Source organism: Aptenodytes forsteri, unplaced genomic scaffold (genome assembly GCF_000699145.1).
Source record: "Aptenodytes forsteri isolate BGI_AS27 unplaced genomic scaffold, ASM69914v1 Scaffold212, whole genome shotgun sequence".
Taxonomy (NCBI): Eukaryota; Metazoa; Chordata; class Aves; order Sphenisciformes; family Spheniscidae; genus Aptenodytes; species Aptenodytes forsteri.
The window spans coordinates 1,620,672-1,638,334 of record NW_008795487.1 but is presented as its reverse complement, the minus strand read 5'-3'; the positions used below and the strand labels follow the sequence as shown (position 1 = coordinate 1,638,334).

Sequence of the window (17,663 nt, the reverse complement as noted above, 5' to 3'; positions counted from 1 at the left end):
TGTAGAAGTACAGCAGTGTGAAATTTCTGAGATTTTTGCTAGGTCTGCTGCCTGCTTGAAAGCTTGAAAATTTAAATTTCTGTTTACACTTTTAGGTGGCCGGCATGCTATGGCATTAACTGTTGATGGAAAAGTATTTTCATGGGGTGAAGGAGATGATGGAAAACTTGGTCACTTCAGTCGAATGTAAGGATACCAAATTTGTCTGTATTTTAGTAAGAGAACATTTGTGTTGGATGTTACAATACAGCTGACCACCGCTATTGACAATGACAGGATTTTTAATGCAATGGCAATAAAAAATTGTCTTGTGAAAAGATTTTTTTAACAGTGTATGTCAATTTACGGTGCAGCATTTGTAGCGGTCTTCAGTCATTTAAAAAGGAGGCATTTAATTAATATAATAATTGGAAACATACTTAGTGGATAAAGTCTTTAATAGTGTTTTTGAATGTCACTGATGAAATGGAACACTTCTGGATATAGAGTTTTTGGTTACTTTTATAAGGTAAGGTTTACAGAGGTGCCTTGAGGTGTAAAACCATAGCAGTTTTACGTTCCTGAGCTGTAACAGTTCATCATGTAAGCCTGACAGAGTATTTTGTAGCTCTTTTCTTTAGACTTCTGTTCACAAACTTGTTAGCCAGAAATGAATTTCCTACACTTTTCAGTAATACATAGTTTAATCTTTCACAGGACAGCTTTGAGGAAAATTTGAATTGTCTCAGGATTTTTCTTTGTACGCACCACAGAACAATGTTTTGAAAGAAGAAAAAAACCCTATAAACATAGCCCATGGGGAAATCTTTGTTTGTCATACTGATATAATTTGAAGACCTGCTCAGAATACATAAAAAATTACAGTGCCCGACTCAGATGGTTAATATATGACAACAAGTAAATGTTCATAGGGGTATGTGTGTCAGATCAATGAAAAGGGAAGTCCAGATTAGAGCAGTATTGTTGTTTATTGTTCAACTGCCTCATGTTTTCTGTAATTTTATTAGAAGTGAGACTTGGAACTCTTGGGCATTTCATGGGAGCAAATTTTCCAGGGGCCATGCATAATTTTACAGATGGTTAATATATGACAACAAGTAAATGTTCATAGGGGTATGTGTGTCAGATCAATGAAAAGGGAAGTCCAGATTAGAGCAGTATTGTTGTTTATTGTTCAACTGCCTCATGTTTTCTGTAATTTTATTAGAAGTGAGACTTGGAACTCTTGGGCATTTCATGGGAGCAAATTTTCCAGGGGCCATGCATAATTTTATAAAATTAGTAGTGTGGCTCTGATACACAGTCAATATTAGAAAACCCTGAGTTGAAACTCTTCCCTGAATTTAGGGAATATTCTAATCATATGAACAGTAAAAGTTTCCAGTACTCTCATAGAAGCCTAACAGTAAATTCCAGTTCTAATTTCTCTCCCATAAAAGCAAAGTTGGGATGGGAGTGTCATCTCTTAATCTTACTATCTGGCTCTGTGTCCACAGGGTGGAGATATAATTACTTCTAACAAATCGCTCAACTTTGGGCAATGACAGGATATCAGTTTTCACTTTATATTATATCCTTTTTAATTGATCCATCACTTTAGTATTTTGGCTTTGTCACCTAAGTTTTGCAGCGTATACATAAAATATTTCTTTAAATAAACTTTGAAGTACATTAACATAGTGTAAACTTTAGATTTATGGTGCTACTGAAGAGTACGTCTTGGAATCATAATGTTGCATCTTCTTTTATCTTTAGGTTACTGTTAGTTATTACACAAAATTTTTTGGATTATGGAGGTTGGAGTATATTGTGCAACTCTTCCATAATTAACACAATTAATTCTTTACTCATTTTCTCTAGGAACTGTGATAAACCCAGATTGATAGAAGCGTTGAAAACCAAACGCATCCGTGATATTGCTTGTGGCAGTTCCCACAGTGCTGCCATTACCTCTAGTGGTGAACTGTATACATGGGGTCTTGGAGAATATGGAAGGCTAGGACATGGAGATAATACCACACAGCTGAAGCCTAAGATGGTAAAATAAACATTTCTTGTCTCTGATGAAATGTGAATGTGTTTGTTTAATCAATGATAAAATAAAGCTAAAGTAAAGCCAAAAACCATGAAAACAGTATGAAGACATCATTTTCGAGTGATCTAAATTAGGTTTTGGTACACATACCTCTAATAACAGGCAAGCTATTTCAGAAAGGCCAAAAAAATCCAGTCTCTTTCTTTTTCTTGGGAAGTGATGGGGAATGGCCAGTGCTGTTTTGAACTTTCATGTCCTGCATCTACTTTGATACATAGCTGGAAGCTACTGCGGTCATTGAGTGATGTTGGATCCTGCGTGAGCAAGGCTTGATAATCCTTTGCTAAATGGCATGCTCAGGCTGGGCGCAATGAACAAGATAGTTGTAAGAGCTTGAAAATGTCCGTAAGGTTTTAAAACATAATTTCTTTGAAATGTCTCGCTTACTTTTTCTGTTTTGTAGGTTAAAGTGCTCCTTGGCTACAGAGTCATTCAGGTTGCTTGTGGAAGCAGAGATGCTCAGACTCTTGCTTTGACAGATGAAGGTAGGAATATCCTTTTCCAGAAGATTTCTAGCACGTGGGAATACTGTGATCATTGTTTGACCTGCAGTTTGGTGTTTGTTAGGTTTGGTATTTTCTTGGGGTGATGGCGATTTTGGAAAACTGGGCCGAGGAGGAAGTGAAGGATGCAACATTCCTCAGAACATTGAAAGACTGAACGGCCAAGGCGTTTGTCAGATTGAGTGTGGTGCACAGTTCTCATTGGCACTGACCAAGTCAGGAGTGGTATGGACATGGTATGTTACATTTGCCAGAAAACATTAACAAAGCAATTGCTAAGTATGTGTTGTATTTATTGCCATTTGACTGTCTTAACTCCATCTGTGCCTTATCTGTGTGCCTTGTCTTTTAAATCGGCAGCTCTTCAAGACAAGCTGCGATCTGTTCAGTTACTCTAACACTGTGTTTTGTCGCATGCTCAGTTGTGTATTGTACTCTGTTAGGATGCCTGGGTCTTACTGAACTAGTGGAGGAAGGGGAGGATCATTCCCTCTCTTGGGAGCAATGGAATGTGTAAAGGAATGTTAGTTCAAGACTTCGGAGTGGAGTGGGAAAAAGAGGATCGTAGTTTGGAGTATGTAGACTGCAGCTAAAGCAGAGACTGAGAGAGTAAGGAATGTAGTAGAGTGAGGAAGTAAGCTAAAGTTCAGAGGAGATGGGAAGAGTTTCCAGACCTCCTTGGAAACACAGGGTCTCTGCAGAGCTCATTGCTGCTTAGAAGGCCACTGAGTTGTCAATAATGATGCCTCAAAGCAAGAACTGGTATGAGATGATCACCGAGTTATTCAGAAACTCTTTTTATTTTTCTTCTGTTTGTCTGCTTGCTTCTGCTTTGTTTTGAACACAAACCTGGCTTTTTGAATTTATAAACCTTTCTGTAAAATTTGAGAGCTTACTGTATGGCAGATCAACTTCAGAGCTCTAACCAGATCAAGGTCTTACCCCGTCCTTGTGTAATAAGACTATGACCTGTTTGATGTACGTCAAAGCTAAGAAGACTTAAAATAGTAATTTTTGTTTTATTATTTGTCAGCAATTGATGAATGATATGAAGAGAAATCCACAAAACTTCTGTTTTTATAAGTTACTTCTATTTTTAAAAGGGAGAAAAGCTTTTAGCAGAGATGATGTTTCTTAGAGTGGCCACTGGAAACTATTTGTCTCTCTCACTTTCCCCCCACTTTTAACCCCACTTTTAATTTTTTTTTTTTTTTTTTTTTTTTTTTTTTTTTTTTTTTTTTTTTTTTTTTTTTTTTTTTTTTTTTTTTTTTTTTTTTTTTTTTTTTTTTTTTTTTTTTTTTTTTTTTTTTTTTTTTTTTTTTTTTTTTTTTTTTTTTTTTTTTTTTTTTTTTTTTTTTTTTTTTTTTTTTTTTTTTTTTTTTTTTTTTTTTTTTTTTTTTTTTTGTAGTGACGAAAGGAGTAAGAGGAAAGGTAATTTGGCAGTCTGGAAGAACTCTGCAAAATTCTTGTTTGTTCCTTCCTTCCCCCAGTTTGTCTTAACGCTGTTCCATCTAGTCATAAAACCTAGAGCTATTTCATGACATTACAGCACTACAAGGAGATTTTTTGGGTCTGTTTTAGCTGTGCATGTCTGCACTTTAGGATGGCTGAGTTGCTTCTAAACTTTTATTCTCATCTTCTTGAATTTGTACTGATTTGAGGGAAAAATCACAACTTCTGTGTAGGTAGGCAATAGTACTATATATCACATTCACCTCCAGCATAACATAACCTTTCTTGAGGAAAAATTGGTGTTGGCGGTGGTGAGCAGCAGAACTGAGTGAATGGTTACTGAAAACACAGTGGAAGAGATCTCAGGAGTTTTTTTTCTTCTTTACTGACATTCTTAGAGGCATTTTAAGGTGTTTACATTACTTTTGCGTATGGTATATTTTTAGTGCAGTTTGTGTATAACAGTTTTAGAACAATTTAAACTATGGAGGCTTGAGAACCTGTATTGAGGCTTGCAACAGTGTGAAAAAACTCAGTTCTGAAAACACGTTAGTTCCTGTATATTTTTTCATGTGAGTATACTTGTCAAAGGGTCTGTTATTGTTAGGTTTATCCTCAGTAGTATAAGTCTGTCCAAGTCTATTGAAACACATCAATTTTTGTAGGTATTTATAATTGCAGTGTTTCAGCAACAGAGGGAATTCAACGTAATCACAGTTGCACTATGTACAAAAAATAGTCGTAAATGATGCCTGTTCTATACTGAGGTGAAAAGTTACGGAGTCACAGAACTACAGTCATCCTCATTTTTAGGCCTTTATAATTCAGATTTGAAGAATTTGCTAGTTGGTGCTTGTGTTTAATCTCAGTGATAAATGAAGTCTTTTGGTTCAGGAAGCTGCGTTGACAGAGGAATGTGTAAACAATATAATTGTCTTGAATTTTATGTTTACTTTCTGTTGCAGGGGTAAGGGCGACTACTTCAGGCTAGGCCATGGCACAGATGTACATGTACGAAAGCCACAAGTTGTGGAAGGACTGAGGGGTAAAAAGATTGTGCACGTGGCTGTAGGTGCACTCCATTGTCTAGCGGTTACTGACACTGGGCAGGTATGTTGTGCATCATCCTCCTTTCCCCTTTTCCCTTGATCTAGACAGGAATAAACTAAACTGTTGAGGAAGAAGAGTGTAATAGCATCGATGCTGATTAAATGGAATAAAAATTGCTAATGATATTTATTTGCTTTTTGAAGTCTTGAATAAATATAAGCATGATTGTAACTTAAAATAGATTAGCTTTCGCTTTTAAATTTTTACTGGACTTTAAATGTTGTTGTCATAGTAGCTTTTGTAATATTTTCCTAGTTTATGTATTATCTGCATGATCAGTTTCCTGCTTCTCACTCTTGAAATACAGAAGCAATCATAGTATTCTGGATAGCTTTTTCTGCTGTGACCCAGCATTATCATAGTATTGATTCAGATCCCCAATGTAATTACTATGCAGCTAATTCTTCTAACTTACTGTTCACTGTGAACATTGAATAATTTATGAATCAACTGATGATTTATGAATTGGCAATAATTTATGAATCATCTGATAAAGTGCTGCTTTGATTTTTTTTTTCTTTTTTCTTTTAATGTATGATAATGCCTACATTATTTAATGTGTAAGTGTGGGAAGTCACAGCAGTAGGTTCTCTGAAGTGTCCTAGATTAATAATACAAATAACTAATATTCCTCTGTAGGAATTTTTAAGAAAACAATTAAATGAGGCAAACAGTGAAGCAAAGTAATATGTGGAAATGTTTACTGGCAGGTTTACGCTTGGGGTGACAATGACCATGGGCAACAAGGCAATGGAACTACTACAGTCAATAGAAAGCCCACCCTTGTCCAGGGCTTGGAAGGCCAGAAAATCACCCGGGTTGCTTGTGGGTCTTCCCACAGTGTAGCATGGACAACAGTGGATGTAGCTACACCATCTGTTCATGAACCAGTACTTTTCCAGACAGCGAGGGACCCTTTAGGTGCTTCTTATCTTGGTTGGTATTTATTGCCTTACACTGTTTTTTTTTTTTATGCCATTGGAGAGTTAGTTGTGTGTGTGGTTTAATAGGTGATAGAAGAGTGCAAAAAGAAAACTGTCTCTTAAAAAAACACCACAAAAAACCCCAAACCAACCATACACACCTCTTAAAAAAAGCCCAACAAAACCGCTTCCTGAAAGTGGAAGTTGTAAAGGACTTGTTCAGAAGTAGCATTAGTTGGAACTTTTGTTGTTCTTCAGGAAATTAAAATGCAATGTGCTTTATCAAATGCCCCAAGGACTTTGTCTTTAATATGGGATAGAGCTTTATGGAGGTAATGGTAGATGGATGCTACTGTAATATTGGTCATCTTACGTGTTACCTCTTGCTATAATTCTTAATGCTGCTGTTACCTTTTGTTTCTAAGGTAGGTGACTTAAGAATTAGGGAGGCAAAAGAGCAATGTTTTGCGTTGGAATATAAAAACACCAAACATTTTGCTAATTAAACTTCTTCATGAACGAGGCAATGTATTTAAAAAAGAGCAAGAACTACATCTATAGAATATTTGATTAATATTTTTAAGAGTACCTAATAAATATTTTTGCTATTTGAGAAATTGCTGTGTAAGTAAAACTTGTTTTAGGTGCTGATCACCAAAATACTTATATCTGTATTACCTTAATCTTCATGAGTAAGTAATAAGGTGGAAGACTATTTTACGAAAGCCCTTGCTGCAGAGCTTAAGTATTGACTTTAATGTTGTAACTGTAGGCACTGCAGTTTAAGAATCTACTGTAGAGTTAGTTTTACATTCATCTTTCTGACTTAGCAAGAAGTTAGATAAATCCATTCCAGTTATGTTGTACACCGTTAAAAATGCTTGCCTTCTCTTTTTTCCCCCCTCACTCCAGGTGTTCCTTCAGATGCAGATTCTTCTGCTGCCAGTAACAAAATTAGTGGGGCAAACAGTTCCAAGCCGAATCGCCCTTCCCTCGCTAAGATTCTCCTGTCGCTTGATGGGAATGTTGGCAAACAGCAGGCATTATCTCATATACTGATGGCATTACAAATCATGTATGCCAGGTAGGCATGCAAATATTCTTGTCTTTTGCAGAGCAAAAGATGACATAGCTTACCGTCTATTAGGGTCTCTTGAGTCAGCTATAAATTGTTTCACAAGTTTGGACTCCTCAGGATAGGTCTAAGCTTCATTTAAATTTTCTTTTGATGTTGATGTTAGCTTTATGCTGTTAGGTTTTCTTTACAGAAGCTCCCAGTGCCTGGGGAAAAAATTGTTTAGGAATGCTCAAGTAAATCATGTAAAAGGAGTGTAAGTAAATCATGACAGTTGATGTGGAGGAAGCAGTGTGGGGCAGGGTGGAAAGAACAATAAAGCTTTACGGTGCCCTCCTTGTTGTTGGTAGAGAACAGAGTATTTGTGCTAAAATTTATGAAGAGGAACTCATGTAAAATAGTTGCCTTAAAACACTGTATTTAAGCATCAGGCCCAAAGGAGGATGGAGGTAAACTACTCTCTGAATTCCAGAGCTTGGAAACCTTTCCTTATTTTATTAAGGCAAGCTAATATCATTTTTATTAAGTTCAACAAGGGAGTATAATTAGGTTTATGTTAATCTGTCCTAAATGATTTCAGGGATGCAGTTGTTGGAGCATTGATGCCTGCAAGTATGATTGCACCAGTAGAATGTCCCTCTTCATCGCCAGCCCCCCCATCAGATGCTACTTCAACAGGAAGCCCTGCAAATGGAGATGAATGCATGCTTGTAGGAGATATAGAAGAGAGGCTGAGCCCAAACCCATGGCAGGACAGGAGAGGGGAGGTAAGGTGTCAGATGAATTTTTCCAACAGTGTTTAATAGTAAAGCTGAAAAATATTGTCCTATTTAGTTTGATAATAGCAGAGATTGAACAGTTCTTTCATGCTCTAATTTCAGGAGTGGATACTCTGTGTATGTCAGATTTGGAAAAACTAAAATTTTAGTGTGAAATCAGTTTCGCACGTTCAGAATGCACTGTGTCATTTAAATGCAATTGTGATGATTTCTAGTAGTTTAGCGTTAACATGAAAATATTAACCATTTGACCAGATAGTAAATTCATTTTACAGGAGTGATCTTTTTTTAAAAAAAAAAAAAGAAAAAAAAAAAAAGAAAAAAAAAAAAAGAAAAAAAAAAAAAGAAAAAAAAAAAAGAAAAAAAAAAAGGTCAAGACTAAGGGAATATTTGACAATTATGTAATGAAATGTAATTGTAAACTTTTATCAACTAATGTAGACAGGAGGGCCTGAATGGAATTCTACTCTGTTGATTCCCAGCTGCTAACAGAAGCAGGAAAAATAAAAGGTTTGCTACTGAAGAGATCTTTTTCTTTAACAAACTGTTAATTTGACATGTATTGTTAGGGCTTGTTTTCAACATTGTAGACTTTTCTGCAGGCACTGATGTTTTATTGTATGTTTTTGTAGCAACTGGCGTTGAGGGGGGTGTTGGCTGGTTTGCCATGCTAGGAACATAAAATAGCTAAAAATACAGGGGGCGAATCTGTTGGGTTTGAATTTATGGCTGTTTTTAAATTGCTACTGTCTTTGAACGTAAGCCCTTCTAATAAATAATTAGACTCTTGAAGGTTTTACAGTATCTTGTTGCACCTTTTGTTAGTTATTATTTGTTTTGTCTAGGTTGTTTCTTCAGAAGATGCTGTGACACCGTCTGCTGTAACTCCCTCAGCTGCTGCTGCCTCTTCCCGTCCTTTCATTCCAGTCACAGATGATCCTGGAGCTGCCAGTATCATTGCAGAAACCATGACAAAAACCAAAGAAGTAATGTTGTCAATATCTTCCTTAAAACTTAAGTCCTTACGTGCTTTTATCAAGCAGTTTTGCTTTTTTAGTGCTTTTAAAGTTATTCTATAAATGACTGCGTTTTTTAAAATCTATCCAAAGACAGAGGGTTGTGAGGGGGTTTTTTTGTTTGTTTGGGTTTTTTTTGTCCGAAGTTAAAGGAGGTTAGTTTTAAGAAAGCTTTTTCACTTGAGAAATGAGTTTAACAGTCAGTTAATTTGGGGGCCATATAATCCCAGATTTACGAATTGTGTTTTAAACTACCTTTAAACTTCTTCAGACAAGTTAACTTGTTCGAATTCAGTGAAATACTTCTTTCATCTTCACTGTCTAAATATTTCTGCAATTTGTTTTGTAGGACGTAGAAAGTCAAAGTAAAGTATCTGGCCCAGAACCGCAGTACTTGGATGAGTTTACTAGTCTCTTAGTACCAGATGACACACGAGTCATGGTTGATCTGCTAAAGCTTGCTGTGTCTAACCGAGCAGGTGAAAAGGGAAGAGATGTTCTTTCAGCTGTGCTGTCTGGTATGGGCACAGCTTACCCACAGGTCAGGTTTTGTTTCTGTTGCATTTTAACTATGTCCTTTTTATTAGTAGCTTACTAGAATATTTTCTTGTATTTCAAATGCAGTTCAACATACTGAGAAACTTAATAAACATGAAAATTTGAGTTGAACTTAAATGCATGTGAGCCTTAATGATTTTAATGGAAATATTACACGAATATATGTGCTACAATGTCAGTGAAAGACTATTTCCTCGACTTGTCATGCTGCAATTAGACATTAAAATAGAAGCTTAATGAACTGTATCTACGTATTGGCCAAGTGGCTGTGGTTATTGGAAAGAGCTTGGTTTAATTCAGCTGCAGTTTCCTGGCATGTTAGTTTAGTTAGCTTTCCTGTGGAATGTTAGTTTAAAAAATTCCATGTTGGTTTTGTTTTGCATCTGAGTTTATTTCTCAAATTGATGCAGTCATTATTGCTAGCTAAAAATGCTGTTAACATATTGTTAATGATATAGTAGTAATTCTTAATTTTTAAGATTTACATTTGAGGCATTGAAGTTTCTAACTATTTACAAAGTATCCATGGGTGTGGGGTTTTTTTTGGGACAACTGACAAACAGAATTAATAAATGCTGTAATACTGGATACCAACAGCTATGTGAAAGAATGTTACAAACCACAAATTATTTATAGAATATCTGCTTACAGTAATGAAGTGAAAGTTGCTTAATGTTTCTTTTAGCTTTACCCTTCAAATATTTTTTTTCTAATCAGTAGCAATGCATTTCTTTTAAGATGCTCACATGATGTAGTTCATTTATGGCTTTGCACTGCTTAAAGATTAGTTTGAAACATCAGAAGTGATTATGCAAAGCTGATTTTTGTATTCTTTTATTAAACTTAGCTTCACTAACCAAAAAGATGAATAATGACTTTGCTAAGGGTGTGCATTGAATGGAGAGAAATTTTATTTATTTATTAATGGTATAAATGACAAGACAGCTTCAGTTTTAAACAATGAAATCTTACGATATCTCTGTCCGAGTAAACTAGGATTGTGGGAGAGCCTAACTGATGCTATTCATGTAGAGGCAATTGACTGGTATTTCTCAAACTGTTACTTCCTCCCCCCCCCAATTTTCAAATTCTTTATAATGATCAGCAGTGTACACCCATGTTCTGGGTTTGAGATGTAGTTGTCCCCCTCCCACCCCAATTAGATGCACACTATGTATGCACTTACACATTAATTCTGTTTTTTTGCTTCTAGCAAAAGGTTTTTTGCTAGAAGGCTTTTTGCTTCTAGTGAGTAGCTGAACAACTTTTTATGTGTGTGTTTGTGGGTGGTCGGGTTTTTTTTTATGTGTGTGTTTGTGGGTGGTCGGTTTTTTTGTTGTTTTGTTGGGGTTTTTTTACCTCGAGAGTCAAAGTTTTTATTTGAAACTGCTCTTTAAAAATGAGTACTATCGGAATTTTCTCTCTAAACAGTGTTTTGCAATATTACATACTGGTTAAATATTTAGAATAGAATAGAATAGACCATTTCAGTTGGAAGGGACCTACAACGATCATCTAGTCCAACTGCCTGACCAATTCGGGGCTGACCAAAAGTTAAAGCCAGTTGTTAAGGGCATTGTCCAAATGCCTCTGAAACACTGACAGGCTCAGGGCATCGACCACCTCTCTAGGCAGCCTGGTCCAATGTTTTTTCTTCCCCTCCTCAGGAAGCTGTAGAGAGCAATGAGGTCGCCCCTCAGCCTCCTTTTCTCCAAAGTAGACAAGCCCAAAGTCCTTAGCCGCTCCTCACAGGACATGCCTTCCAGCCCTTTCACCAGCTTTGTTGCCCTCCTCTGGACGCACTCAAGGACCTTGACATCCTTTTTAAATGGTGGGGTCCAGAACTGCACAAGGTACTCAAGGTGAGGTTGCACCAACACTGAATACAGCGGGAGATTTACACCTTTCATTAATCTCTTGGCCTGTGCTTTACAGTTTAGATTTTACAGTTTGTTTTTTCTGTAAGAGAAAACACTTACTTGTGTTGTCATTTACTTGCTGGAAACTTACGTTGTTTGGCTATTAGTTTTAGGAGTTTTTCTAGCTTTAACACCACCGGAAAGAGTATTTTTGAATGAATATGATGGTTTATGAATCAGAATTCAGAAAACAAGTGATTTATTTATTTATTTTAAATTTGGGAAGAATCGTAGCTGGCTTAGATTTCTTGGTCTAATCAAACTTCCTTTTCGTAAAGTATCTTTTTCTTTTCTTAGGTTGCTGATATGTTGTTGGAGCTGTGTGTTACTGAACTAGAAGATGTGGCAACTGATTCACAAAGTGGTCGCCTCTCTTCGCAACCAGTTGTGGTAGAAAGCAGCCATCCATATACTGATGATACATCTTCTAGTGGCACAGTTAAAATACCAGGTATAGAATTCTTAGAGTTACGTTACTAAAATTCTGTTAATTTCAAGCTTGCGTGCATAAAATTTTTCCCTAGCTTGCAAAACTATGTATTGAACTTTTAAAGCCATGTTATGTCTCCTGTTGCTATAATAAAGTATTTCTTAAAACACTTACATACTGCATGAACATCTTGATCCTGTGAAATACTCATTTTTGGGTTCACTGGCTGTGACCCATATGTCATTGCCATTTTCTGTTCAGTTATGAAACTGAGAAGGACTGAGTCTTTTTCAGGGTCAGTAATTGAACACCTATCTTCTAGTCTTGAGCATTAGGGAAATACTTTTTTGTTTTAATGCTGCCTTTTCATTTAGTGCTTCCTTCTGTATGTTATCTAGTACTTACCAAAAGGTCAGGCAACAAAGAGCTATTTGCCTTAACTGTAAGTAGACATTTTTTGTCTGTTTCAACTTTAGTTTGGAATGTTCTGAATATAGTCTTCTGTCTGCTAGCCCCTACTCACATGAGCTTGCTATGATGTAAGCCTTTCAAAGAGAAGAAATTACAGGCAAATAATGTCATTAAACCAAAGGAAGTTATTTTTATTAATGAGCACTATGGCTTCCAAACAACTGTGTTTGATCTCATGTGGATTTCTAAAATACTGCATTTGTTCGTGGTATTGATTGCTCTGTAGAAATGTGTAAATTCTTTGTTGCTGTTTAGGTGCTGAGGGACTGAGGGTAGAATTTGATCGCCAGTGTTCTACAGAGCGGCGTCATGATCCACTCACCATAATGGATGGTGTCAACAGAATTGTTTCTGTCCGATCAGGTTATGAGAACTAGTGCTTTTCAAAAATGTCTTGTGTGATTTACTGTTAAATGCTGAATGAAATGTACCACTGTCTGTGACTGATTTATTGTGAGGGACATGCCAATAAAAAAAGAGGAAAAACTATGTAAATTGATATTCCGTTTTAAACTAAAAAAGATGTAGGATCTAGACACAGACATATAAGAGTGATCTTCCATCTTTGAATATAGAGAATCTCTCAGAAAAGCATGTTGTCATGCTCTTCCGAAGAGCAGTTAGAGTGTAAAAAAATCAGTGTTTAGCACCCCTGCCAACATATGTGCATTGCTGTATAATCAAAGTATATGTAACAAATTGGAACACAATTGGAAAAGGATACTACTTTTGTTAGCTTTTTTTCTTTTTCAAGTAATACAGAAATTTGAGCTTTCATACAGTCAAGACAAATGCTCTTCTGCTGTCGAATGCCCAAAATAGTATCTAGGCTCTCTCTTTCTGTTTTCTACTCTGACTTATGTATGTGACACTAGATCTTTTGTCCTATTATCTCTGATTTCATTTTTAAGCACTATTAATTTGCAGTAGATTTTAGAGGAATATTTTTAATCTCATCAAATTTTACATTGAACCTACCCATACATTATATCATGTGCAAGGGTCTTGGTAGTTACTGCCTGTGCTTAACATTTCTGAGGAGTCATGATGTGGGCTTTTACTGTTGACCCATTTTTCCCCAGACTGTTTCAGATGCGCATGTGTTTCATTATTGAGATATTTCTGATTGGAATCCTGGTTGGAAAAAGCTGTAAAGCTTAATTTAATGTATAAGTTGTTATATATTTCTGTAATATGAAAAGTTAATTTGAAAATAGGACAGTGGATTTTAGTAAGATCTCGTAACTGTCTTTTAAATGTGGTGTTAAAAGTACTGAGGGTATCTGTTAGCAGTGCTAACTGAACTGTTTAAGACAAGTTTTGTTAGTGTAACATAGTTATGTTCATGTGCTTTAACGTGGCTTTTTTTCTTTTTCTTGAATCCATTTATGTGATGTTTATAATATATAACCATGGAGGGAAGTTGCAATTGATGAGTGGCTTGCATTGGCTCAGACAGTATGGATGAATATGTTCGTATTACCTACTGTAACAGGTCGTGAGTGGTCAGATTGGTCTAGTGAATTGCGAATTCCAGGGGATGAACTAAAGTGGAAGTTCATCAGCGATGGCTCTGTGAATGGATGGGGATGGCGATTCACTGTTTACCCTATCATGCCAGCTGCAGGTAAGGTATTATATATGACGTTTACAGAAGGGCGAGAGAGTAGCTTCATTTGTCAGTTTTTTTTACAGTTGTATTTATTGCATGATATTTACATGCCAAAGTTCAATAGTTCATTTACGTTCATACTAAGAAAACATTTTCATTCATACTTAGGAAACATTTTCAACAAAGTCCTGAGAGGTGCACTTGTACATAGGGAAGAGGTAAAAATATTTCGTAATCACCCTAGCTTGCCTCTTCATCAGTGAAGAGAGGATACTTTTGAGGCACAGTTCACCTGAAATTCTTTTTTTTTTTTTTTTTTCCTTTAAATGCATCTGTTTCGGAATTAGGTGAATTATATCACAAAAGTGCCTCTTTCTTCCAATCCCTTCAAAGGGAGGTAGAATGGACAAACTCAGATGCAGACTGGTACTCTAGACTGCTGTGTTTGGTCAGCTAAATCCTCCCTATGTTCTGTTCTTATTTCAGTCGGAGGACAAATCTTCCCCACCTTTTTTTTTTGTTGTTTTTGCTTGTTGTTTCTTGCAGGCCCTAAAGACCTTCTCTCAGATCGTTGCATTCTTTCATGTCCCTCAATGGATTTGGTTACGTGTTTGTTGGATTTTCGCTTAAATTTTGCTTCCAACAGGAGTATAGTTCCTCGCTTGGCAGCTTCTCTTGCAGCTTGTGCTCAACTGAGTGCCTTAGGTAGGTGTAGTCTTAAAATTAAGTCTATTTGTTTGAAGTTAAAATGATTGTTTTAAGTAATTACGTTCTTTGTGTGCTTATGTTTCCTTAGCTGCTGGCCACAGAATGTGGGCCTTGCAGAGGCTACGGAAACTCCTCACAACAGAGTTTGGCCAGTCTATTAACATCAACCGGATTCTAGGGGATAATGATGGAGAAACACGAGCTTTGGTAAGAAGGCAGTGATGCTCTCCTCTTCACATTTTTCACATTAAGATGTATGTGAAGCATTAAAATGCTAGCCCTGATGTACAACATTTTTGTTGTTACGGCAAAACAGGAAATGTGCAAATGAATAGCCTTCTTGCACAGGTCTGCAAGTTTGTAAAGGTACTCCATTTTAGAAAAAAAATTACTAATTCCGATACTGTATAGATGTGGTTTTGGAATTGCCAAAAAGTGATAGAAATACTTTTGGATTAGGAAATGGATGGAAATGATACTTCACATAGCTAACTGTAGTTTGGGAAGTTACTAATGTTTTGTCATGGTCATCTAAATGTACTTTTTTTTAATGCATACAGTAAGACTAACTTTCTAGTTCTGTGGTTTCTCTAGAGTTTCACAGGGAGTGCTTTAGCTGCTTTGGTTAAAGGTCTTCCAGAAGCTTTGCAGCGACAGTTTGACTATGAAGATCCCATTGTGAGAGGTGGCAAACAACTGCTCCACAGCCCTTTCTTTAAGGTAATGGGGTACAATGAGTAAAGAATTCATTAGTACAGTTCTGGATTTTTTTGAGAGATGTGGTAAGCTCATGTAGTCCCATATCAGAAACATTTTCTGACAAAATCAGTGTACTGCTTCTAAAAGGAGAATCAAATATACAAGTAAAGAATAAGGAGTACCTAGCTAGACAGAGGTAGGTAGGTCAGAAAAACATCTTGGAAGTACAGTAGGCTGCACTTTCTGATAAGTTATTTCTGAATTGTCCTAATAGGAGTGTTGTATACTTTTATTTATTTATTTAAATACTCTGAAGGTTTTATTTACATGTCATTGGAACAGATAGGAATTCCTTAAAAGGAAGGCTATTCAGTTTGGACCCTGTACTTCAAAGTAAAAACAAACAAGCTGAGGAAGTCTAGAGAAGAGCAACAAGAATAAAAGGCTGAAAAAGCCTCCCATGTACTAAAAGTTAAACTAAGAGGACTTACCTAGCTTAAGGAAAAGAAATTATTAAAATATGTAAAAGTTTATACAGGGAAGAACTAATCCATTGTTCACAATCTTCATCAGTAACATTGACTTGAAATTGAATCAAATTGAAAATCAATTGAAAATTGATTTAATTGTAGGAAGGCGACAGTTTTGAAATGGAAGGTAAAAAGTTCAGCACATGGTATTTGATATAGAAAAGTTAATTAATCTAGGAGTGTTTTTCACAGGGGGGTTGTGAAAATTTCTGGATTGGAAGAAGAAATTAGATACATAACCGTGTGAGAGAGTGTGGGTACGTTTCATGCTGCCCTGTCAGTGAGGGTAATGAAGATGGCTTTTAATGTGTCTTTGAGACTCTATTCAGGCCCTGTTGGTCTATGAGCTGTTCAACTGCATCAAATGCATATTACTTTTTATTACACGTTTTTGATACATCTCTAAAATGTTTTTTGATTGTCTGCAGGTGCTTGTGGCTCTTGCTTGTGATCTGGAGTTGGACACTCTCCCTTGCTGTGCAGAGACACACAAATGGGCCTGGTTCAGGAGATACTGTATGGCATCCAGGGTTGCTGTGGCTCTTGATAAAAGGACACCATTACCTCGCCTTTTCCTCGATGAGGTACTGCAGGAATATTTTAAATGGTTCATAGAACATATGAAAGTGTTTAATTTTAAAAGATACACTGAGTTTGAAGTATTTTATGCCAACTATGATAGGATTAACTGGTAGTTTGGATAATGTTGTTTAATCCAAAATATTTTTCAGGTGGCAAAGAAAATCCGAGAATTAATGGCAGATAACGAAAATATGGATGTTCTTCATGAGTGCCATGATGTCTTTAAGAGAGAACAGGATGAACAGCTTGTCCAGTGGATGAATAGGTTATTTCTTTCAGCTGTCACTGGTTTGATCTTGTGATGCTTCATTGTTGTACAATGATAAACTGCACTTTCTTGTGACTTTTTAAAAGCTCTTTTAAAATTTTGTTTGTTTTGCATTTTCTGCAGACGACCTGATGATTGGACACTTTCAGCTGGAGGCAGTGGAACTATTTATGGTTGGGGTCATAATCACAGAGGACAACTTGGTGGGATTGAAGGGGCAAAAGTCAAAGTCCCAACTCCGTGTGAAGCTCTTGCTACCCTCAGACCGGTGCAGTTAATTGGTGGTGAACAAACTCTGTTTGCAGTGACTGCTGATGGGAAAGTAAGGATACAACGAACAATTGTTCGTTAGAGTCCCTTGAAAAATTTCATCCTCAGTTAGAATGGGTTTGGCTAAATCAAAAATAATGTGCATAGCACAGATTTATTATTACTATTTTTTTTTAAAGAAACTCTACTATACCACTTGCACCACCAGTGCAATCTAGGTATTCAGTGTACAATAGCATTAAATGCATGAAACAAGACATGCATCTTAGTTCTCAATTCAAAACTGTGATCAGATTTTGGAAAACAAAGCTGAATACAAGTAATGTGCTCACAGAGTCCCATAAAACAGGACAGACAGTAAAATGGGATGGTGATTGTGTCTCTGACTTGGGGTGGGGGGGGTGGGGGGACGCGGCTCGGTGTAATTGGAATCTGAGATCGTTCACAGTTGGCTAAATGGCTGTAAGTTAGATATTGGAGGATCTAATTTGCAGGTGCTTAAATCCTGAGTGAAAAGGAGCACCATGCAGAGGTTTAGTGTAAGGTATAGGAGAAAAAAATAAGTTAACGAATTTGAAAAAATCTTTATTTTGATACAGATGGCAGCTTTGTGTTGAGGACATGATCGAGAATTTTAGCTAGAGCTTTGTGTAACAGTTACAT

General features: G+C 36.4%; 1 protein-coding gene across 1 annotated transcript in view; it reads left to right on the top strand.

Annotated features, from left to right (window-relative positions):
* Nucleotides 1-17,663, top strand: part of HERC2 (HECT and RLD domain containing E3 ubiquitin protein ligase 2) — a 118,285-nt gene that overhangs the window by 76,716 nt on the left and 23,906 nt on the right. The window contains exons 58-76 of the mRNA XM_009281370.1: nucleotides 96-186; nucleotides 1,861-2,038; nucleotides 2,499-2,580; nucleotides 2,663-2,834; nucleotides 5,016-5,160; nucleotides 5,871-6,096; nucleotides 6,996-7,167; nucleotides 7,739-7,925; nucleotides 8,783-8,923; nucleotides 9,303-9,494; nucleotides 11,728-11,881; nucleotides 12,587-12,694; nucleotides 13,827-13,958; nucleotides 14,490-14,648; nucleotides 14,740-14,858; nucleotides 15,246-15,371; nucleotides 16,309-16,464; nucleotides 16,612-16,727; nucleotides 16,854-17,052. Coding sequence (XP_009279645.1) covers nucleotides 96-186; nucleotides 1,861-2,038; nucleotides 2,499-2,580; nucleotides 2,663-2,834; nucleotides 5,016-5,160; nucleotides 5,871-6,096; nucleotides 6,996-7,167; nucleotides 7,739-7,925; nucleotides 8,783-8,923; nucleotides 9,303-9,494; nucleotides 11,728-11,881; nucleotides 12,587-12,694; nucleotides 13,827-13,958; nucleotides 14,490-14,648; nucleotides 14,740-14,858; nucleotides 15,246-15,371; nucleotides 16,309-16,464; nucleotides 16,612-16,727; nucleotides 16,854-17,052 — 2,855 coding nt within the window. The remainder of the gene's footprint in view (nucleotides 1-95; nucleotides 187-1,860; nucleotides 2,039-2,498; nucleotides 2,581-2,662; nucleotides 2,835-5,015; nucleotides 5,161-5,870; nucleotides 6,097-6,995; nucleotides 7,168-7,738; nucleotides 7,926-8,782; nucleotides 8,924-9,302; nucleotides 9,495-11,727; nucleotides 11,882-12,586; nucleotides 12,695-13,826; nucleotides 13,959-14,489; nucleotides 14,649-14,739; nucleotides 14,859-15,245; nucleotides 15,372-16,308; nucleotides 16,465-16,611; nucleotides 16,728-16,853; nucleotides 17,053-17,663) is intronic.